Here is a 19277-nt window from a genome sequence, read left to right on the forward strand (position 1 = left end):
TTTTCTGTCCTGCCCCACTGCCCCTGAATTTGGGAGCCTCCATTTCACTAAGTTCTACTTTGTTATATTCCCAGGCTATTCAGAATGGATTGTGTCCTGGACCCAGTCTTTCTCCCTAATGCCCTGCTCTTATCTTGACCTATTGCCTGTTCTAATCCAGCGAGTTTTGTCCATTTTTTTCCCTTTTCTCCACCTCTAATATGCTACTGCTTATAAACTATTATGAAACATATCACTTGTGATGGAGCTGCCATGGACACGATTTTTTTTATGGTGTTTTAAAGGCATAAGTGAAGAAAACAATACTATTAAATCAGAAGTATAAACTAACCAATAACAGTATTCTGATTCTGACAACCTCTTGATTGAAGAAACATCCCAGTTTCAGGAGAATTAAAACGTGAAGTATAGAAGCCTTATAAGTGAAGAAATGTGGTAGTGCATAGCCTTTTACCTCTATGGAGGAGAACTGTAGTTATCTAGAATTAAGAGGATAAATCCAGACTGGGGTGGGAAGCGATGGAAACAAGATGGGAAACCTGGCAAAACCCAGAATAATTTTGATTAAAATTATCTAGTAATTGACAATAATTAATTACATTAATTACTTTGCTACAGTAGACACAAGCAATATTTAGCTTGTTCAGTTTCTTGGATCACACCAAGTACACTTTCCCTTAATAATAGGGAGGTGGTTCAGTCCTTTATTAATAGATCCACTTCGCTCTAGGGCTCTTTCCCCTCAGAATGAAAAATTTTGTGAACAGAAAGAAAAGGGGATCCAAGAGTAAGATAACACTGCAAGATAATATTTAGATATGCCCATGTTTCAGTCCCATGGAGTAATTATGACTTTTGTATCTGAGACATACAGTGCAAGCCTAAGGTTAATGTCCTTTTTTACTTCTAATATTTCCTTTATTTTTGGTGTCATCCCACCCTTGGCATCTGTGTTTCACTCTCTGGGTAAATTTTCGTGGAACATGTGTAGAATAAAGATAGCCTGTTGTAGGAAAAATTAATCTGAGATTTTAAAAAAAATCTATTTGGCTAACAGATTTTTAGAGCTTGCATCCACATGATTAAAGATAAGAAGGTTATAACATCTCCTTAATCCATTCTGAGCTAAAATCTCACATGAGGCCGGGCTATCTACACATTCCCACCACAAGCTGCACATTTGCTTATTTTCTGCCTTTTGAACACTTGCACTCATTCATCTCAGAGCGCCCTGTTGGGCTGTGCTCAACATGCTGACATGACAGCTTTTAGTTAGCCTTATAAGGGCTGCTTTGCAAGATGGCTGTTTCGCATCACTCCATACCACATTAGAGACTTGTTGGCAGTGAAAATATTTACAGTGAGAGGGCTCTTTTTTCTGTTGTTCACATCTCTGTTGTTGCTGTAGTTGCTGTCATCTTTGTGATTGCTTCCTTCTCAGGGCAGTGAACCAGCTAACAACAGCATCCACTAAGTATCTATTTTGAGGGTGAGAGGCTTGCCTTGTTTGTGTTGTTAGAAATGGGACTTACCCATGAAAATTGACAGCTGAATTGTCACCTTCCCCTCAGGTGGTTCCCTAATTATAATCTGTTCTGTGCAGTGTCAGGAAATAGAAGAATAGAAAAACAGAGTCTCTCTTACTGCTGCAAAGTGAACAGGATCAGGACAGCCTGGGAGCAGAGAAAAGTCACACTGGAAATAGCTCAAAGGTTCTGGCCAGTTGTGAAGATGTGCTCTTCGGGAAGGTTACTCAGGTGGTTCAAATTGCCTCTAGCCTTTAGTGAACTTGACTAATGATGGGTTCAGTGATTTCTATCCCAGAATAGGCTGGTGCTCTGGCACTTTGTTAAGATTTGAAATTACCTTTCTGAAAGTGCCATCTATTACCATAACTCTGCACTCAAAGTTCCATTTTTAAGTAGTCAGTTGAGGTCAAATGTGTGACACTCAGATGGAGAGCAATGAATTAAAATCACCCTGATGTTTTAATTGCCATGCTCTAGACAGAATAGCTTATTTTAAATTGCTATTGGAAACCACTAGTCGCATATGAAACCCTGATAGTTTGTCATGTTTGATGGGGGTATGGTTTGGTGGTTGAAAAATGATCAGGCTTACAAATGCCGGGGCATCTTGCTTGTCAGTGTTTTGTTTCGTATATAACCTTGCGCTTTTCCCAGGATTATGTGGAGTTTGGAGGGGAACTGAGTTAATTACTTTTTATATCATAGGGAATTTAAAAAGAGCCTTAATTTACAAAAATTTTAACATCCCAAGATAAAAAAAAATATATTGTCTTTTAGGGGCACCCGGATGGCTCAGTTAGTTAAGCAACTGTCTCTTGATTTTGGCTCAGATCATGATCTCATGGTCTCCTGAGTTAAAGCCCCACATGGACTCTGTGCTGACAGTGTGGAGACTGTTTAAGATTCTCCCTCTTTATCTGCGCCCCCCTCAAAATAAATACACCTAAAAATGTTCTTTAAAAAAATTGGGATTACCACCTCTTCCTCTGTCTCTCCCCCTCCTCTACCTCTCTTTTTCTTTGCCCTTCTGTTGTTTTATTATGTGTCAATCTCTTCATTTTCTCCGGTCAGCATATCTGTGTCTCTTACTCGCCTCTGGACTTCCTTTCATTTTTCTTCCTCATGGACAGGCTACTTGTAGTATGATAAAGAAAAAAAAAAAAAGAAAGAAAAATTGCCCTTGGACACCAACTCTCTGAAATATTGGGATCAAGGTGCACACAATTCTCTTTTATTAATTAAGTAAATCTCACTTATCTAAATGTGCTACTTCAAAGAAATTATGCAAAAGTAAGCAATGGTCAACAAATTATGCCAAATTGGCTTCATACTAATCTTAGAAGGAGTTATCACTTCACTAAAAAATGATGTCACTTGTGAAATTATCCAACACTCTGGCTTTCTATTGAGCAGGTGGAAGGAGATATTTGGGGAAGATAATCTTTCATTTGCATTCCAGAGAACAGCCAATTTTAGTATATATTTATAAGGTCACAGCTCTCTCCCCACTAAATTCTTGAAGAGAGATTACATCTCTTTGTGTCCCTAACATCTTCCATAGACTGAAGTATTCGGTGAAGTATTGGGTGAATGGAACTGAACAGAGAGATCATTGCTACAAAGCAAATGGATCATACCATCTAACTCTAACAGTGTGGTGTCCCTCACACAAATTAGAATCAATGCTTCAGCATCTATTTTCCTTGTCACCAATAGCTGCTAAACTCAAGGTGGCTGTGTTGTACTCCATGGTTAGTAGTCTTCAGAAAACCTTCTGGTTACAATATTCCTTACGATGGATGCAGGTTTTTAGTTTTATTTATCTTCATGCTAACTGGGAAAACATATCCTTTAAATCACATCAAATTTGTAGTATTTATCACTAGTAATATACACAGCATAATGATACTTAACATTATTCATAGTATGTATACATGGACATATACCTAAATGGGAAATGTACAAGTATTTTATACTAAGACTGAAGAGTAACTAGCTTGTAATTTTCTCACATTCTTGGTACTTCTAATATTGTTTGCCTAATCCAAATGACCAATCTTCAAATCTGTACAGTTTTCTACCAGAAGTGGAGAAGCCAGAGCTCCTTAATATGCGTATTGATTTTGCTGTGGAGATAGATTAAGATCAGAATGAAAACAGAATTTTTTCTCTGAGGTATAGTGCAAGCCTGTGTAAATAGGATTCATCTAAGTAGGAAGCGCACACAATGTAATTTCAGAGAGATGAAGGTAAAAGATGGCTAAGGGAAGACTAGAAGTCATGATTAAATACATGTATGGGGCCCTTTGCTTTAAACAAATCTGGCAGATGTAAAACCACATGATAACTATTGGATATTAAGTAGAAGTAATTTTCTACTTGGCACAGTGGTTTTTCAGTTTTCAAAAAAATGACATAAAGTATTGATCCATCCCACAAACCAAATCATGAGATCATGGCCCGAGCTGAAATCAAGAGTCAGATGATCAACCGACTGAGCCACCCCGGAGACCCCCTGCTTGGCATTTTAGCTGGGAAATTATCTTGTCATTCATTTTATTTTAAATTCTACGCATGAATGCAAACATGCATGAAAGTCTGACTGCTGAAAACCTGACAGCTAATATCCGTAGCTCATTGCTTCAAGATGCATAGGCTGATAATGATGACGTTTGAATCTCATGAGTTCTTCATTTGGGATGATAGTTTATAGCTATAGCTGTTTTCCTGCCCTTGGTAGTAGAGAAATCAAGAATTGTAACTTCTTAATTGCTCAAAGTGGAGTAGGTTAGGGGAGCTATCTTTCCAATCCAGGGAGGACCATTATAGCAAAAAAAGGAACCCACAAATAATCACAAAGTTGCCTGTAAGCTGAAGGTAAGAGGAAAAAAAACACCTTTAAAAAATGTTTTTTAATGTTTATTTTTGAGAGAGGTAGAGAGAGACAGAGTGTGAGCAGGGGAGGGGCAGAGAGAGGGAGACAGAAATGGAAGCGGGCTCCAGGCTCCATGCTATCAGCACAGAGCCCAACACGGGGCCCAGAGACCAACATAGGCTCGAACTCAAGTATTGTACGATCATGACCTGAGCCAAAGTCAGAGGCTTAACCAATTGAGCCACCCAGGCACGCGCCAAAATACTTTTTTTTTAATGAATATTAAACTTGCTCATATTAAAAACATTTAAAAAAGAGTGTTGTATGGAGAAGATTGGAAACTTTTAGTGAACTTTCATGGATATTTAAAGCCGAAGAATTGGGAAATTATAAAGTCCATGCCATTTTAGTGCCTGGAAGATTTTCATGGAAATAGGCATACTATTTGAAGGTTATTATAGGATAATGTTAGTAGGAATGTACACCCAACATGATTTATCACCTGTGATCAATATATGGTTAATATCCTAGCAGGCAATTATTGATTATTATTTTGTCTTCTTTGTCTTGTATATAATCGTTTTGGAAATTGATTTAGTCATACATAAATTGTCAAATGTATCTAATTACTAGTCCCCTTGCCTAGAAATGCAGAAGGCTGACTCATCCATCCTTGAAGATTGTGTTAGGTAATGGCCACTCTGTCTATATTCATTCTTCTTCCTTAGTAATAAACTTCAGTATTATTTGGGATGACAGTGCACATGGCTAAAGGACAACATTACAAAAAAATCTTTTCTTGCAACTAGATGTGACTATGAGACTATTTTGGACAATGGCATATAGGTGGAAGTGTTCTATGCAAGCCTGGGAAGGTGCCTTAGAAGGATTTCACCCAAGGGGTGCCTGGGTGGCTCAGTTGGTTGAGCGTCAGACTTTGGCTCAGGTCATGATCTTGCGGTTCGTGGGTTCAAACCTTGCGTTGGGCTCTGTGCTAACAGTTCAGAGCCTGGAGCCTACTTCAGATCCTCTGTCCCTCCCCCCAACCCCTGTACTTAGGCTCTCTCTCAAAAATAAATAAACATTGAAAAAAAAAAGGACTTTATCCAACTGGAAAATGTGCCCCCTTGTCTTTTTCCACATCTCCCATATTGCTGCCTGAAGTGAATCTATCATTGCTGGAGCTTTGATAGCATTTGGAATCGTAAGTGGTCTTAATGATGGAATTGGCATTCTAGGATGTTAGAGCAGAGAAATACAAAGTCCCTGGTTCCCTGGTGACAGTGGGACTGTCATGCCAGCTCTGGACTGTTTACATATCAACTTATATTGTATGACAAACATATTTTTGAGCAATTGTTATTTTGAGTTTTCTATTTTTGAAACCAAACCAGTTCATAATTGGCATCACGTAAAAGCCAAAATCAGTCTTCCTCATTTTGAAATGTAATATGCAGTGGGACTGAACACATAGGACAGTATGGATTTTTGAAACATCACTGTAGGAACTAGTCAAAAGATGTGAACTTAACAATTTCTCACTAACATTGTGACAATGTGACTGTATAAATTACATTCCCTCTCTGGGTATCTTTTTTTTTTTCTTTTTTTTTTTTTTTTTTTTTAGTAGAGATCTGACTCCATTAGTAGCATCATATCCTTGGCCATTTGCAACCTGGCAACTAAAGTACAAGATTAGGGAGAACACATGATACGTCCAGCCAAGATTTGCACCTAATAGGAATCTATGCATCACAGAGGGCATTATCAGCTCCATCTCAAAATCTTTCCTAAAACAGTCTCATTAAAATCCACCTGTGGTTCTACCATTGATGATATTCTCTCTCCCCCTCAATCTCCACAGGAAGCAGTCAACCTAAAATATAATTACATGTCAGAAATATGCAATCATGGTAATTGGATGATGATATGGTGGCAGGTGATATGATAGCAGAAGTTGCAGGATATAGGGAAGGAATATTAAAAATGGCAAATTCTAGAACAAATCAATATTTCCAACAACATGCCGTGAAGAGAACTTATCAGGCTACTTTAGCCTGAAAAATATCTTGGAAATTTTACAGAAGGTATTTTAGCATACATATGCTTGACCAAGAAATAGGCTTTGTCAAGACAGAAGCTAAAATAGTGAGGGATGCACTAATTATCTTTCTAGATCGAGATGTCTGAGTCCATGAAAGACATGAGTGCATTTACAATAATTATATTAAGATCTATTAACCCTGGATGAACTTCACCAACATTTGGACCTCTGGCTGGGAGACTTTACCCTTCCAAAATCTTTACCATAGTTTTCCCTTTTCTATTCTTCATGCCCATCCAGCAACTAGGAAGGACTGGAAAGAAAAAAAAAAATAGACAAATGCTTAGCTTTGCTGCTTCTACCAACCCTTGAGATTATATGCAGGAGAGGTACCTTTTAACAAAGTGACCAAATTCCTTATTTCCTGTAACAACAGGGAATAGCCCACTTCAGATGCCAGATGAAAGGACGAAAAACTTGTCATGGAGACCTTGTTGAACAATCAGTGACACTTTCTGTAACTGAATCATTGTTGAGTGAAGGAGCCTCTAAGTTATTACACTGCGGGTATTTGGGACTTAGTAATTCTTGAGATTTCTCCTTTTTTTTTTTTGTTAACGTTTACTTATTTTTGAGAGAGAGAGAGAGAGAGCGAGTGAGTGAGCAGGGGAGGAGAAGAAAGAGAGGGAGACACAGAATCCAAAGCAGGCTCAAGGATCTGAGCTGTCAGCACAGAGCCCGATATGGGGCTTGAACCCATGAACCACGAGATCATGACCTGAGTCGAAGTGGGATGCTTAGCCAACTGAGTCATCAAGGCTCCTGGGGATTTCTCCTTTAGTATCACCTTACTGTTCTTCTGAGAGTGCAGTAATGGGTGTTAATAGGTTCTGTATATTTTATTAGTGTTGAAGTGTTATTGTTATAATAAAAGAAACAAAATACTTTTAGATAGGTATTAGTTTTATTTTATCACTTAGCCCTATCCTTTCTCCAGCTCTAAAGCAAGTGGAACTATGGATTCTACCCTCCAGCCATACATATTCCCCTGCTTTCTTTGAAAGCACCCCATATTTTAGTTACTCTACACAGTGTTTTCACCATTTCCCCCACCCCCAGGAAAGGCTTTCTCTTGCTCCTTTCCTGGGGGGATATCTGCCTCCTGTCTTCCAATTAGCTTAAACAACACATCTTAGTCATATCTCCTTTAAATTTACAAATTAAATAGTTGTATTCTCCTCAGTGACCTTTCAGTATTTCATTCAAACCAGTTTTCCCCACCAAAGTGGTTTCTGGGGAATAGTAATCATATAAAACTAAAATGAATGCAGATTTCTTTATATATTAGATCATCACACCCCTAAAACTGGTCTATCTAATTCTTATATCTACAGTTCCTAAATTAACAAACTTAAAAAAAAATCTGGTCCTATAGTACTGGCATAGAATTGTATTACCTGAATTAAATACTATGTATTTATTACATGGGAATCTTACAAATCATCCTATCTGCATTAATAAACAGTTGCTAATACTTGTTTACTCAGAATATGAGCCATATAGAAGCTAAAATAAAGAACATAGTTTTCCCTCCCTGTAGAAGGGAATAAAAAGTAAATAAGGAATTTTTTTCAAGTAAGCCTCTTTCAGGGAATCAGAGGATCAGCCCAGATTTAACTTCATCTTCTGTAACATCTACATCTGTAGTCTTCTACAGTGAGAATTAATGTACCTACAGCCCTGCCATACCCTGAAAGGGGCTTCTGAATCCTTCAGCAAAGATTGTATCATGTTCAGTAGCATTTCTGTTTAGTGCACTTTATTGTGCCCTGACTTTCTGAGAACTGGAATTCATATGACACATAGTTCACTACAATATTTAATTAACTGTAATACTCCATTTTCTTTTTTTTTTAAATTTTTAATGTTTACTATTTATTTTTGAGAGAGACACAAGCAGGGGAGGGGCAGAGAGAGCGGGAAACACTGAATCTGAAGCAGGCTCCAGGCCCTGAGCTGTCAGCACAGAGCCCAGACTGGGGCCTTGAACCCACCAATCATGAGATCATGACCTGAGCCAAAGTTGGATACTTACCCGACTGAGCTACCAGGTGCCCCTGTATTACTCCATTTTTCAAGCATCCTGAATAATCAAGATTATTGGACTATAACACACTTATAAAGGTGGCAATGGTTCTCAGAAAATAAATTCAGATTTCATTTTATTTTCTTCTCCACTTCAAGAAGTTCCTGGCTGTGTCCATGTAAAGGACTTTGCATTGTAGTAGCTTGTATCTGTGCATTCTATTGAGAAACCAGATAATTGAAGGTGACTGGGAAACACACACAGCTTTGATAATTGGAACAGATTGGCAAGTAGAAGAGAAAACATGCAAAGCTGAGTTTACAAGACATTAAAAATATCTCTTCATTTTTATTTTGTGACCACAGTGTGATGACTCCAACTGGTCTTTTCCACAGATAATCCTCCACTGGTTCAGCCAAAGCAATTTTGCACTCTCCACCCCCCACCCCCACTCCCCAACCCCACATACAGACAGGGATATCTTGCATTGTCTGCATTCGTTTTTGACTGTGACAACCTCAGGATGTGCTACTGGCACCTAATGACAGAGGTCAGGGGTGCTAGTAACCATCCTACACAGAACAGGAGAGTTCATCTCCTTACCACCACAAAGGCTTATCTGAACCCAGATATCAATAGTAGCAAGGTCTGGGAGCCCTGATCTATAGCGATTTGACATTTATGTTGCTAGCGGAATACCTCAATAGTCAGCCTTTAGTGTTTGGTAAACCAAACTCTAGGCATGAGACTCTGGCCCTTATGGCCTCAAAAGAGATCTAGGATCAAATCTAATAAATATGAAAAATGTTAAACACTTACTGTGATTACTTTTTATTTTTTTATTCATATATGGTTGTAGGAATACTTGCAAGAGATAACTCATGGATGTGTAGGATCAGGAAGGACCATGAAAGGTTATAAAAATCACCCCCCTCCCTGTTTTCTTCTATTTCTCTAATAAAGTGTATGCCGATGATTTCTGTGGTGCCATGTCGGAGTAGCAGGGAGGTTTCCATTGTACTTTGTCACTGAATGCTATGGAGATATGGGTGGAGATACTTCTCCAATCAACAGAAGTCCTCAGGGAGCTATATGCTACATACACATATATCCCTAGACACACTTTTAAGTAGGATGCTTATTTAAGCAAATAGAACCAGACAAAACAGCATTGTATGCCAGTATGACATGTAAAAATATTGTTTTGTAGGTATTTCACCTTTACCCTGTGATGTAGGTTGGGCTTATATGATTAACCCCATTTTATGGATAGAGATATAACCCTGGAGGGCTTGTCTAACTTGTCTAGCAGTAACTTGTGTTATCACTGTTTTGGCTGCTATTAATCATCTGAAAAGTCCCAGCTTTCTCTTGACTTTTTATGGTTCATGAGAAATGTGGATCAACAAGCTGTAAGTGACGTAGAGAAGTTCTAAGGACATTTCCTAACCATTCCTAACATTTGCTACCTATGGGATGTGTAAGATACTAGGTTGCCCCATTTTGCATTGATACTGCATCTCATTTATTCACATTGGGCTGGTGAGGTCATGTCCTTTTCCTTGAGTCACCTTTGTGGCTACAGAAATCCTGTGTTCTCTTTGGCCACATGTGCCAACATCTGGACTCTGAATTACAGTTATCTTTACATCAACTCTAGAAACTTGGAGATGAGGAAGGCAAAAACAGTGAATATTCATGACAGTAACATTTTTACCTGTTACACGTTGTTGCAGAAATCCATGAGGTTATATATGTAAAGTAGCACACATCTAAAAGTCCAGTATATAGAGAGATTTAATAAAGCAATAGCAATAAAATCAATAACACATAAACCTTTTTACACATGTATTATACAAATTTGATTGGCAGTCCACACGTAGAACTCTTAGCTCTCAAGAAGATGGTTTTTACCATACACAAAATGGTGAAGGTGTTATGAAGTTAAAGAAATGAAAGATGAAAGAAAAAAATTGCAATACTTAATGATAATCTCTGTCATGAGCAATTTAAAGTTGAGTGAAACTCCAGATTGTAGATAGATTGGGAGTTATTAATCATTACTAAGTGCTTTGAAAGAAACAAATACTACCAAAAATCCATATTAAAGTCCAACCATCCTAATATGTACTGAGATATTATTGAGAGAAGAAGTAAGTATGAAGTGAAGAGAATGATGCTTCAAAGAATGAACATGAAAGGGTTATTCATTCATTTTCCCTTTTGGGGGATCCATATCAATAAAGCTTAATAAGAACTAAGAGTGAAATTGCTGCTAACTGTGAACTTAATAATGCCCCACTGGGAGTTCATTAATATCTCAACAGGTACACTGAAGCATTATCTTAATTGCACATGATACTTTCAAAAATTGCCTTTTACAATTTTTGTGGAAACTGCCCTCTAGAATAAGCATTAGTGCATTTTGTATTGCCTTCCCTAGCTATGCATATTTCCCAGGAACATGGAACTGTAAACCTTATTCACTTTTACAAAACTAAGAAGTTCCCAGGTGACTGACCTTGTCACAGCACTGTCCTTAGAATATAAAGAAGAGGAAGCTCAAAATGCACCAAATCAATTTCAGGTCCTTCCTTTTTTCTAAAAAAGTGAAGTGGTTCCTTCATTTTATAAATGTTGAGGAATGTATTTTGAAGAGAATCGGGTTTGTGTTGGAGTAGCGGTGACCATTTCTATTTTAAAAATATTAATGTAATCACTTCCAAATCTGGACTTTGGTCTTCAGTTATTTTGACAGACGTTGACACTATGATGATGCTTAGAGGAGTGCTGTTTCCAAGTCCAAGAGATCCCTTTGCCTAGAAGTGTTTGACTTTGTAGTAATTATGGGATAAAATTAAATTTAGTAGAGTTCAATCTTGTCAACACTTGGAAAGCAGAAGTGCATCACACACTCATTTGATTTTCTATTAGAAATGACATGGAATGATTTTCTCTAGCTTTGTTTAATATATTCCTTCTTTTTCCTCCTGTTTTGATTTGATAATGGCAATGTTAACATAAAGTAAAAGCATTTAACTGGAACCAAGGACCTGGGATGCCAAACACTAATTGCTTCTTGCGTCTGACATCCAAGCCTGGTTGTATAAGGGAGAAAAGCTAAGGAGACAGCAGGGGAGAATGACCCTGTTTAAAATGATAAATTTAAGTATGTTTTGCAGAGTTAGACTGAACTCTGGCTGCTTCCTGGAGGTGTCTTGAATTGTCCAGTCTCAGGCCTAAGAGAAAAAACAGAATGAACAGTTGAAATGACTCCCTAGATCCCTTTACCTTTACCTACATTCCAATGATGAGAAAGGTACTCCTAAGGACTCATGGGCCAAGGATAAATAAAAAGGGTGAAAGAAGATGTTTGCTTCCATGCTTAAAGCTGCCAGTCAGTTACAGGTCCGACAAGGGCAGGGATAACTCCCATAAACTGTGAGTCTCTCTTGCCACCCATCCAGGACGATGAGGGATTCTGTTCTCTTAGCATTATTCTATTCATTCGTTGGCTGGCTTACTCATTCACAGTGCTGTCCAGTGGTGATAAAATGAACAGTCTTTGCTCTTTGTGAGGGTAAGTACTCTCCAGGAAAGGTGAGCAGGATAAACAGATAATTACACAGGTAACTAACAGTGTACCCAGAAAGTTGTGACACTTGTTTCCAAAGGAAACCACAGCATTTCAGAACTCCTCATTGACCTTGCTATGAACTCCTGCTTTCTAGAGTGAATATTGAAGATTAGGAGAGAGCCCTGTGCATCTCCTAGTGATTGCTGTGTTCCAAGAACTGGATGTAAATTAACTTGATTATTTTTTCTGTCCACGGAACAAATCCATTACCACAATCACTTGTATTGTGGGGTACAAGTATTAAAAACTTGAATGTTTTTAGAAGTGCAGAGAATGTAAGTTATATTTAAATGTCTTTTTTTTTTTTTAAGAGAGAGCAAGTGCGTGGGGAGGAGTGTCACAGGGAGACAGAGAGAGAATCTTAAGCAGGTTCCATGCTCAATGCAGAGCCCAGTGCAGGGCTCAGTCTCCCGACCCTGGGACCATGCCCTGAGTCAAAATTAAGATTCAGATGCTCAACTGACTGAGCCTCCCAAGCACCCCCAAAATTCTTGAAATGAGTTTTCCCCTGGCCTTAATTCTCTTAGATTTATAGGAATTCTTAGGATCTTAAATGTTCATACATATTTTAAAAGTTAAATTAAGAACTGAGTAAATTGGGATTTTTGTTTGGTTGGTGTTGTTTCCTTTTTCTGTTTTAAGAGTAAGATATAGGTTTGGGAAATGTCACATCTGATAATTGAAGAATGATGGGTTTATTGCTGTTTTTATTTGTTTGCTTTTCAATGTTTAAAAAGGGTCCAGATTGGCTTCTACATAACTTTGAAATGACTACTTTCTGGTGTGAGAACTATTCAAAAACTTGATTACTTGAAACAAATTTCCATCTTGTGATTATTGTCACTTTGATTCATACCTTGGGAGAAATAATTGTAGCAACGAGATTTTCTCTTTTATAAATTTTTTAACATTTATTTTTGAGGGAGAGACACACACACACACACACACACACACAGAATGCAAGTGGGGGAGGGGCATAAAGGGAGGGAGACACAGAATTTGAGGCAGGCTCCAGGCTCTGAGCTGTCAGCCCAGAGCCTGATATAGGGCTCGAACTTATGAACTGTGAGATCATGACCTGAGTCAAAGTCAGATGCTCAACTGACTGAGCCACCCAGGTACCCCTTGATTTTATTAAAAAAAAAAAAAAAGACTTGGTAGAGAGGTATATTTTTTTCAACTATTTGGAGACATGTATAGTAAGTACTATGAGTTCTAGCTGAAGACTGTATGTTGTCAAAATAAGATTTTAACTGATAATCTTAATTCTTCCTTTGACTATACATTTTTCAAGATAAGAAATAAGAATAAATTCTAGTTGACTTTAAACACTCACTGTGGATAAATGTGAACAAGGAAATCTATTTTCACCTCTATCATTTCTGTTTTCCTGGATATTCTAGCTGATGTAATTAAAAAATAAAACTAAATGAATTTTTATAATATGAGTTCCTTACCTGAAAATCCCAAGAAAATAAACCAAAAGCTATTAAAACTAATAAGAATTTTAACAAGGGTGTAAGTCACAAAGTAAATATACAAAATTAATAGATTCCTATATACCAGCAATAAATAGAAAACAAAATGAAAATGTTATATCATTCATAATGCAATAAAAATAGCAATTATCTAGAAATAAAGTTAATATTAATTATCTAGAAATAAAGTTAACAGTGTGCAAGGCCTACATGGAGACAGTCATAAAGTTTTACTAATAGAAAAGAATGAACAACAAAATGGATGAAAATAGTTATTTTCCCATAAGGGAAAATAAAATATTATAAATATATCAATTCTTCCCACATTAATTTATAAATATAATGCAATTCTCATCAAAATCTTAATGGAACTTTATTATAAACTTGAAAAAATATGATAAAATTTCAGCTGGAAAACTAAACAGTGTGATTGCCCATGGTCATTTATAAAAGAACAGTTATGAAGAGAGGATACATTCCAACTAATATAGCCTTAAACACTCTAAGCTTATAAGAACTAAAATAGTAAAACACTGTCCTAAGACTTGGAAGATAGAAAAATGGAATAAGTAGAGAATACACCCTGGTGATCCAAGGATATTTAAGGATTTAAGCTGTGGGGTACCCAGATGGCTCAGTTGGTTAAATGTCCAACTCTTGATTTCAGCTCTGGTCAAGATCTCATGCTTTATGAGATCAAGCCCTGCATTGGGCTCTGTTTTGACAGCGTGGAGCTTACTTGGTTCTCTCTCTCTCTGTCTCTGTCTCCCTGTCTCTGTCTCTCTCTGTCTCTGTCTCTCACACACACACACACACACACACACACACACACACACACACACACACTAAATAAACTTAAAAAAATTAAGATGTGACAAGGGATAGTCTTTGCCATAAGTATAGACTGCTGCTCTACCATCTATAATGATTCCAAGTAATTTCAATATAGGGAAATATTTAAATGTATTTCCCTAAATATTTCTGTCACATTGGTGGAGGTAGGGGCTTGAACAATATTCTAACAAAATATTCATGGATATCTACAGAGAATTGAATTAGCTTTGAAGATTCTTTTTTCTTCTAATAGCAAAAACTTAGTAAGTGTTCTAAAATTTAACAATAAATGTTAGGTTTAGATGAGCAGAATATTCTACAATGAAAAAGAGAGAGAAAGACAAATGAAAGGGTCAGGGGGAGGGGAGAAGAGATTAAGATCCACATTTTCATAGTTAGTAATATGTATATCCGTATCCAAATGCACACACAAAAATGAGAGGCAAATTGTTAACAGGGATGAAGGTATTAAAGTTATTTCTTCTTTTTGTTTTCTTAGAAAAAGCACAAACTCATTCTAAACAACTACAATGGATTGTAGATGTTTTCATTCCTATTTTGGACTCATCATTAGTGAAAACCATGTTTGTATGATAGGTTTTTATGAAGAGCAGAGAATAATAAAATAAGATGAAAATTTAGTCATCTGATTCAGATGAAAAGTGCTTTAGTTTTTTTTTAGAGGCTTTTTTAAAGTTTATTCTGAAAGAGAGAGCACGCATGCAAACAGGGAAGGGGCAGAGAGAGAGAGAGAGGGAGAGAATCCCCAGCGGGCTCTGTTCTCTCACTTGGAGCCAGATGTGGGGCTTGAACTCAGAAACTATGAGATCATGACCCGAGCTGAAATCAAGAGTCAGATGCTTAACCAACAGAGCCACCCAGGTGACTCCCCCCAATGTTCTTTTTAATCAGAGAAAGGAAGTTTCAACAAGAGATGAAATACCTACTTTCTATAGCCAAAGTGTCACTACACTAAATTTTCTTCAACAAGAGATCAATTCTGCATTTCCGTAGGAGATTGGCAAGAGGGGAGGGTTTCAGTAACAGAAAGAAAAAGTAGCGCTAAGGTATCAAGGAGAGTGTGAAGGTCAATAACTAAAGACGACTAATAAAATTTGGCCAGTTGTAGGTACCAGTTATAACACATACTTCAAAATAATTACTTTGTGTGCTTAAACATTCTTTTGAAAATAAATAAATATACAACATAATACTTAAATAAATGCATAGATCATATTTCATAGGTTACATAAATTCTTGCAGTCCTTCATCTCTTACTTTGAGGAGGCATGTCCTTATGCAGCTATATTTTTATCACAGAAATGAAACCCATTTGTTCTTTCATTCCTTATTCTAGCATATGCATAATGTAGATATAAGTACACTGTATATAAGATGTTTGCATGATCCTAAAGGACTATATGAGTCTTAACCTGGGAGCATCTTATTTATAATGAAGAACTAGACCACATATAGTGACCACTTTCAATGGGTGCAGGTAGTGAGGGAAGCAATCTATTTCACCAGGATTTTCATTACTGAATTTGGGCACAGTTTAGAAAATACACTAGCATCAGGAGTGCTCCATAATTCTGATATTTTACAGCAGCTACATAAATGCAAATTCAAGTAGAGGACTGGATGTATCTTCATTAGCGCTGTTTCAAAGGTAGAAAGGGATTTTGGCAGTAAAGACATCTGTGCAACAGCACGAAGCTTTTACATTTTCACAAGTTGAAACTGATGGAAATGAATTGACATGCTTGGCTTCTTTCCTTTTTATTTCTTATATGAGAAAGTCTCTCTCTCCCACCCCCCACCTCTCTCCCTCTCTTTGTCCATTCCTTAATCTATTTCCTTTTTTTCTGCCTAGAGTTCTTATTCAGTTGATGTTTTCCTACCTAAAATTTGTAAGCTTGGGACTATAAATGAAACATAGGGAGCTCATTCTACTGAGATATTTGTATAAGCTTCAACAAGACGTTTACATAAAATGTTTGAATAACAGTCTAAGAATGATCACTAAAAAACTTTCAGTGGCTCTGTAGTCAGTTCTGTGGACAGAAATTGGCCTGAACTCTAGTAATCTACTTCCCTTCTTTGTCTTACTCTTCTTATTAAAATGTTTTACCAGCGATTCAGCAAAGTATGGTAGTTAAGAGTAAACAAGTTCACACAGAGGCACTCCCAGGTGTGGGTGCTGCTCTGTCTTACAACTTTGTGACTTAACACAAGGTCATATTATTCTACTTCCAAGTTTCAATTTCCTCTTATGTAAAATGAGGTAATAATAATATAGAATATTTACTGATGGTTGGATAAGTTCATGCATATAAACTTTTAGAACATAGCTGGCAGTAAGAAAGAGTTGGGTAAATAGTGGAGATCATTTCTAAAGTGATAATGATAGGAATGTATAAAACTATGTCCTTCCCTTAGGACAATGAGGGGAATGTGATAATGTGTCACAGAGAACTTGGGAAGTCAAATGAGGGGAATGTGTTAACTTAGGAAACGCACCGTTCTCTGTTTGGATTATCATTGCCCGCATGTATTAATCAACCAGTCTGTCCCAGTCATCATGCTAAGCAATGTATAATCATTATTCTTATCCCTCAAAACAAACTTTTATTAATGATAGCTCATTAAGAAGTAAACTAACTTCACCAAGGTAAACACTCATGAAGAGAAACATCAGGCTTTGATTCTAGATCTTGTCAATACTAAAGCCCATTTTATTTCCACTGTACCTCACTACCCCTATCTCAGGATGTTGCTCCTCATCTGGAGACTGAGGCTTTCTCACCCTCATTTGAGGCTTTGGATCAGTGACAGTGCCCCCAATGGTCATGGAGAAAAAGTACATCAAGGGTGGACTGCATGGTGGGTCATCTACTGCCAAGGCCATATGACTTAACAGTAATGCAGACCTAGGAAAATTGGTAGAGGAATGAGCTTTCAGAGGTGGTAACCAGCTTTAAACAACAGTATTTGGTTTAGGAATAGATTAATATTGAGTAGAATTTCTTGAGGGCTCAAACAATCACCTTGAGTGTAGCTTTGGCATCTTTGGAGCAGAGTTGACTATTGGGCTTGGCTTGAGCAAAGATCAAAACTGGCCTTTAGATACTTGAGAAATACTTATGATAAAGCAAGGGTGAGTCCTGGGAGAGAATGCAGGCAGAATTTTGTGAAGTTGCTCATTTTTATAGGTGGACTAATGCATGCTAGTGTTAGCCTATTGCATGCTAGTGTTAGAAGAATGAGGGGACAGAGCTTGTAATGGTCATTAGTGAGAGGTCCTGAGGTTAGGACCTAAGACAGGGTCCTAACAGATTGTTATTTCAGGGCTTCCCCTTGGGTATTTGGTATCCCAAGCAAACATTTTTTTATAGGGCCTCTTTATATGTAATTTGACTGAACTAAAATCAGAGTGTCAGGCCTACTTAAGTAGCCTTATCTCATTTAATCCTAAGAAAAAGTACTATACCAGGTATGGGGAGCAATCTGCATGTTAGGCTACCCTCCTGGAACTGGGTCCCTGCTATGGGGCCCTAGGATGATCCTTATAAGTATAAGTTCTAGAGCTCCTTGGGGCATCTGGTTAATCCTGTGTAAGGTAGAGGGCCTTTTCTTTAAGTGGGAAAAATGGGAATCAGACCCCCATGCAGGCTCCATGCAGGCAGGAATGCCAACCCTCTACCATCACCCAAAGAGGAGCTTAGAGAACTTTAAAGAAGGCCCTCCAAAGTGCAGGGACCACTGATGTGAAGGCCTTGTGGCAGAGAGCCTCCAGCCTGGTTCTAAGGGTGTTATTTAGCTACTTTATAACATTTTTTGAAGAGTCCATGAAATAATGCATGCAGCTTGCTTAGACATTTCCTCACAGGTGATTGGTACTCAACGTTAGACGTCTGATGACATCCACCAATATTCATGGGCTTTGTCAACTACACCGATCCTATGCAAACTCCAGTTAGGCGATTGTGTTTCTGTTGTGGTGGTGATGATGGTTTCTAATAGTTTATAAGAAGCAAAGCATGATTCTGAATGTTTGTGAGAATGTTTACAAAGTTTGTTTTCCTAACTACCATGACTCATGTGATTTCCATGCCATCCTCATTCCCTCTTCTACAGAGGAGGAAACAAAAGGCCAAAGCACAAAAGTACCGCCTTTTGTGCTGTCAGAAGGTGATTGGTTGCATTTAGGTGGTTTATAGTTACCAGGTGCAATGTCTTTGGACATTGAGCAAGCCCTGTATTGTGAGTCAGTGGTCATAAATATAAATAAATCTCTCACATCCGGATGGTGTGCTCTCTCATGTGGTGCTTTCTTTTCTTTCCAGATCCCCCAGATCAGTTACGCATCAACGGCACCTGAGTTAAGTGATGACAGGCGCTACGACTTCTTCTCTCGTGTGGTCCCACCTGACTCCTTCCAAGCTCAGGCTATGGTGGACATTGTAAAGGCCCTAGGCTGGAATTATGTGTCTACCCTTGCATCTGAAGGAAGTTACGGAGAGAAGGGTGTGGAATCCTTCACGCAGATTTCCAAAGAGGCAGGTAGGAAGAGATTGCAATGGTCAAGATGACCCTCTTCACATACCTGTGGCTTGTAGTGTTCTTCTCAATCTTTACTAAACACACACTGTGCATAATCACCATAGCCCTACTCTCACATTCCCTACTGCCTGTTAAGTGAATTTGTAAAGACTTCATTTATAACACTTTGCCATTTTTGAAGAGAATATTTTCAAAAGTGTGAAACTGAAGTACTTGAAAGTATTAGTAGCA

General features: G+C 37.8%; 1 protein-coding gene across 1 annotated transcript in view; it reads left to right on the forward strand.

Moving 5' to 3' along the window:
- The window catches only part of GRM7 (glutamate metabotropic receptor 7), a 735854-nt gene that overhangs the window by 123838 nt on the left and 592739 nt on the right, over positions 1-19277 (forward strand). The window contains exon 2 of the mRNA XM_042930029.1: positions 18830-19046. Within this exon, the coding sequence (XP_042785963.1) occupies positions 18830-19046 (217 nt within the window). The remainder of the gene's footprint in view (positions 1-18829; positions 19047-19277) is intronic.

The sequence above is a fragment of the Panthera leo genome, chromosome A2 (assembly GCF_018350215.1).
Source record: "Panthera leo isolate Ple1 chromosome A2, P.leo_Ple1_pat1.1, whole genome shotgun sequence".
Classification (NCBI taxonomy): Eukaryota; Metazoa; Chordata; class Mammalia; order Carnivora; family Felidae; genus Panthera; species Panthera leo.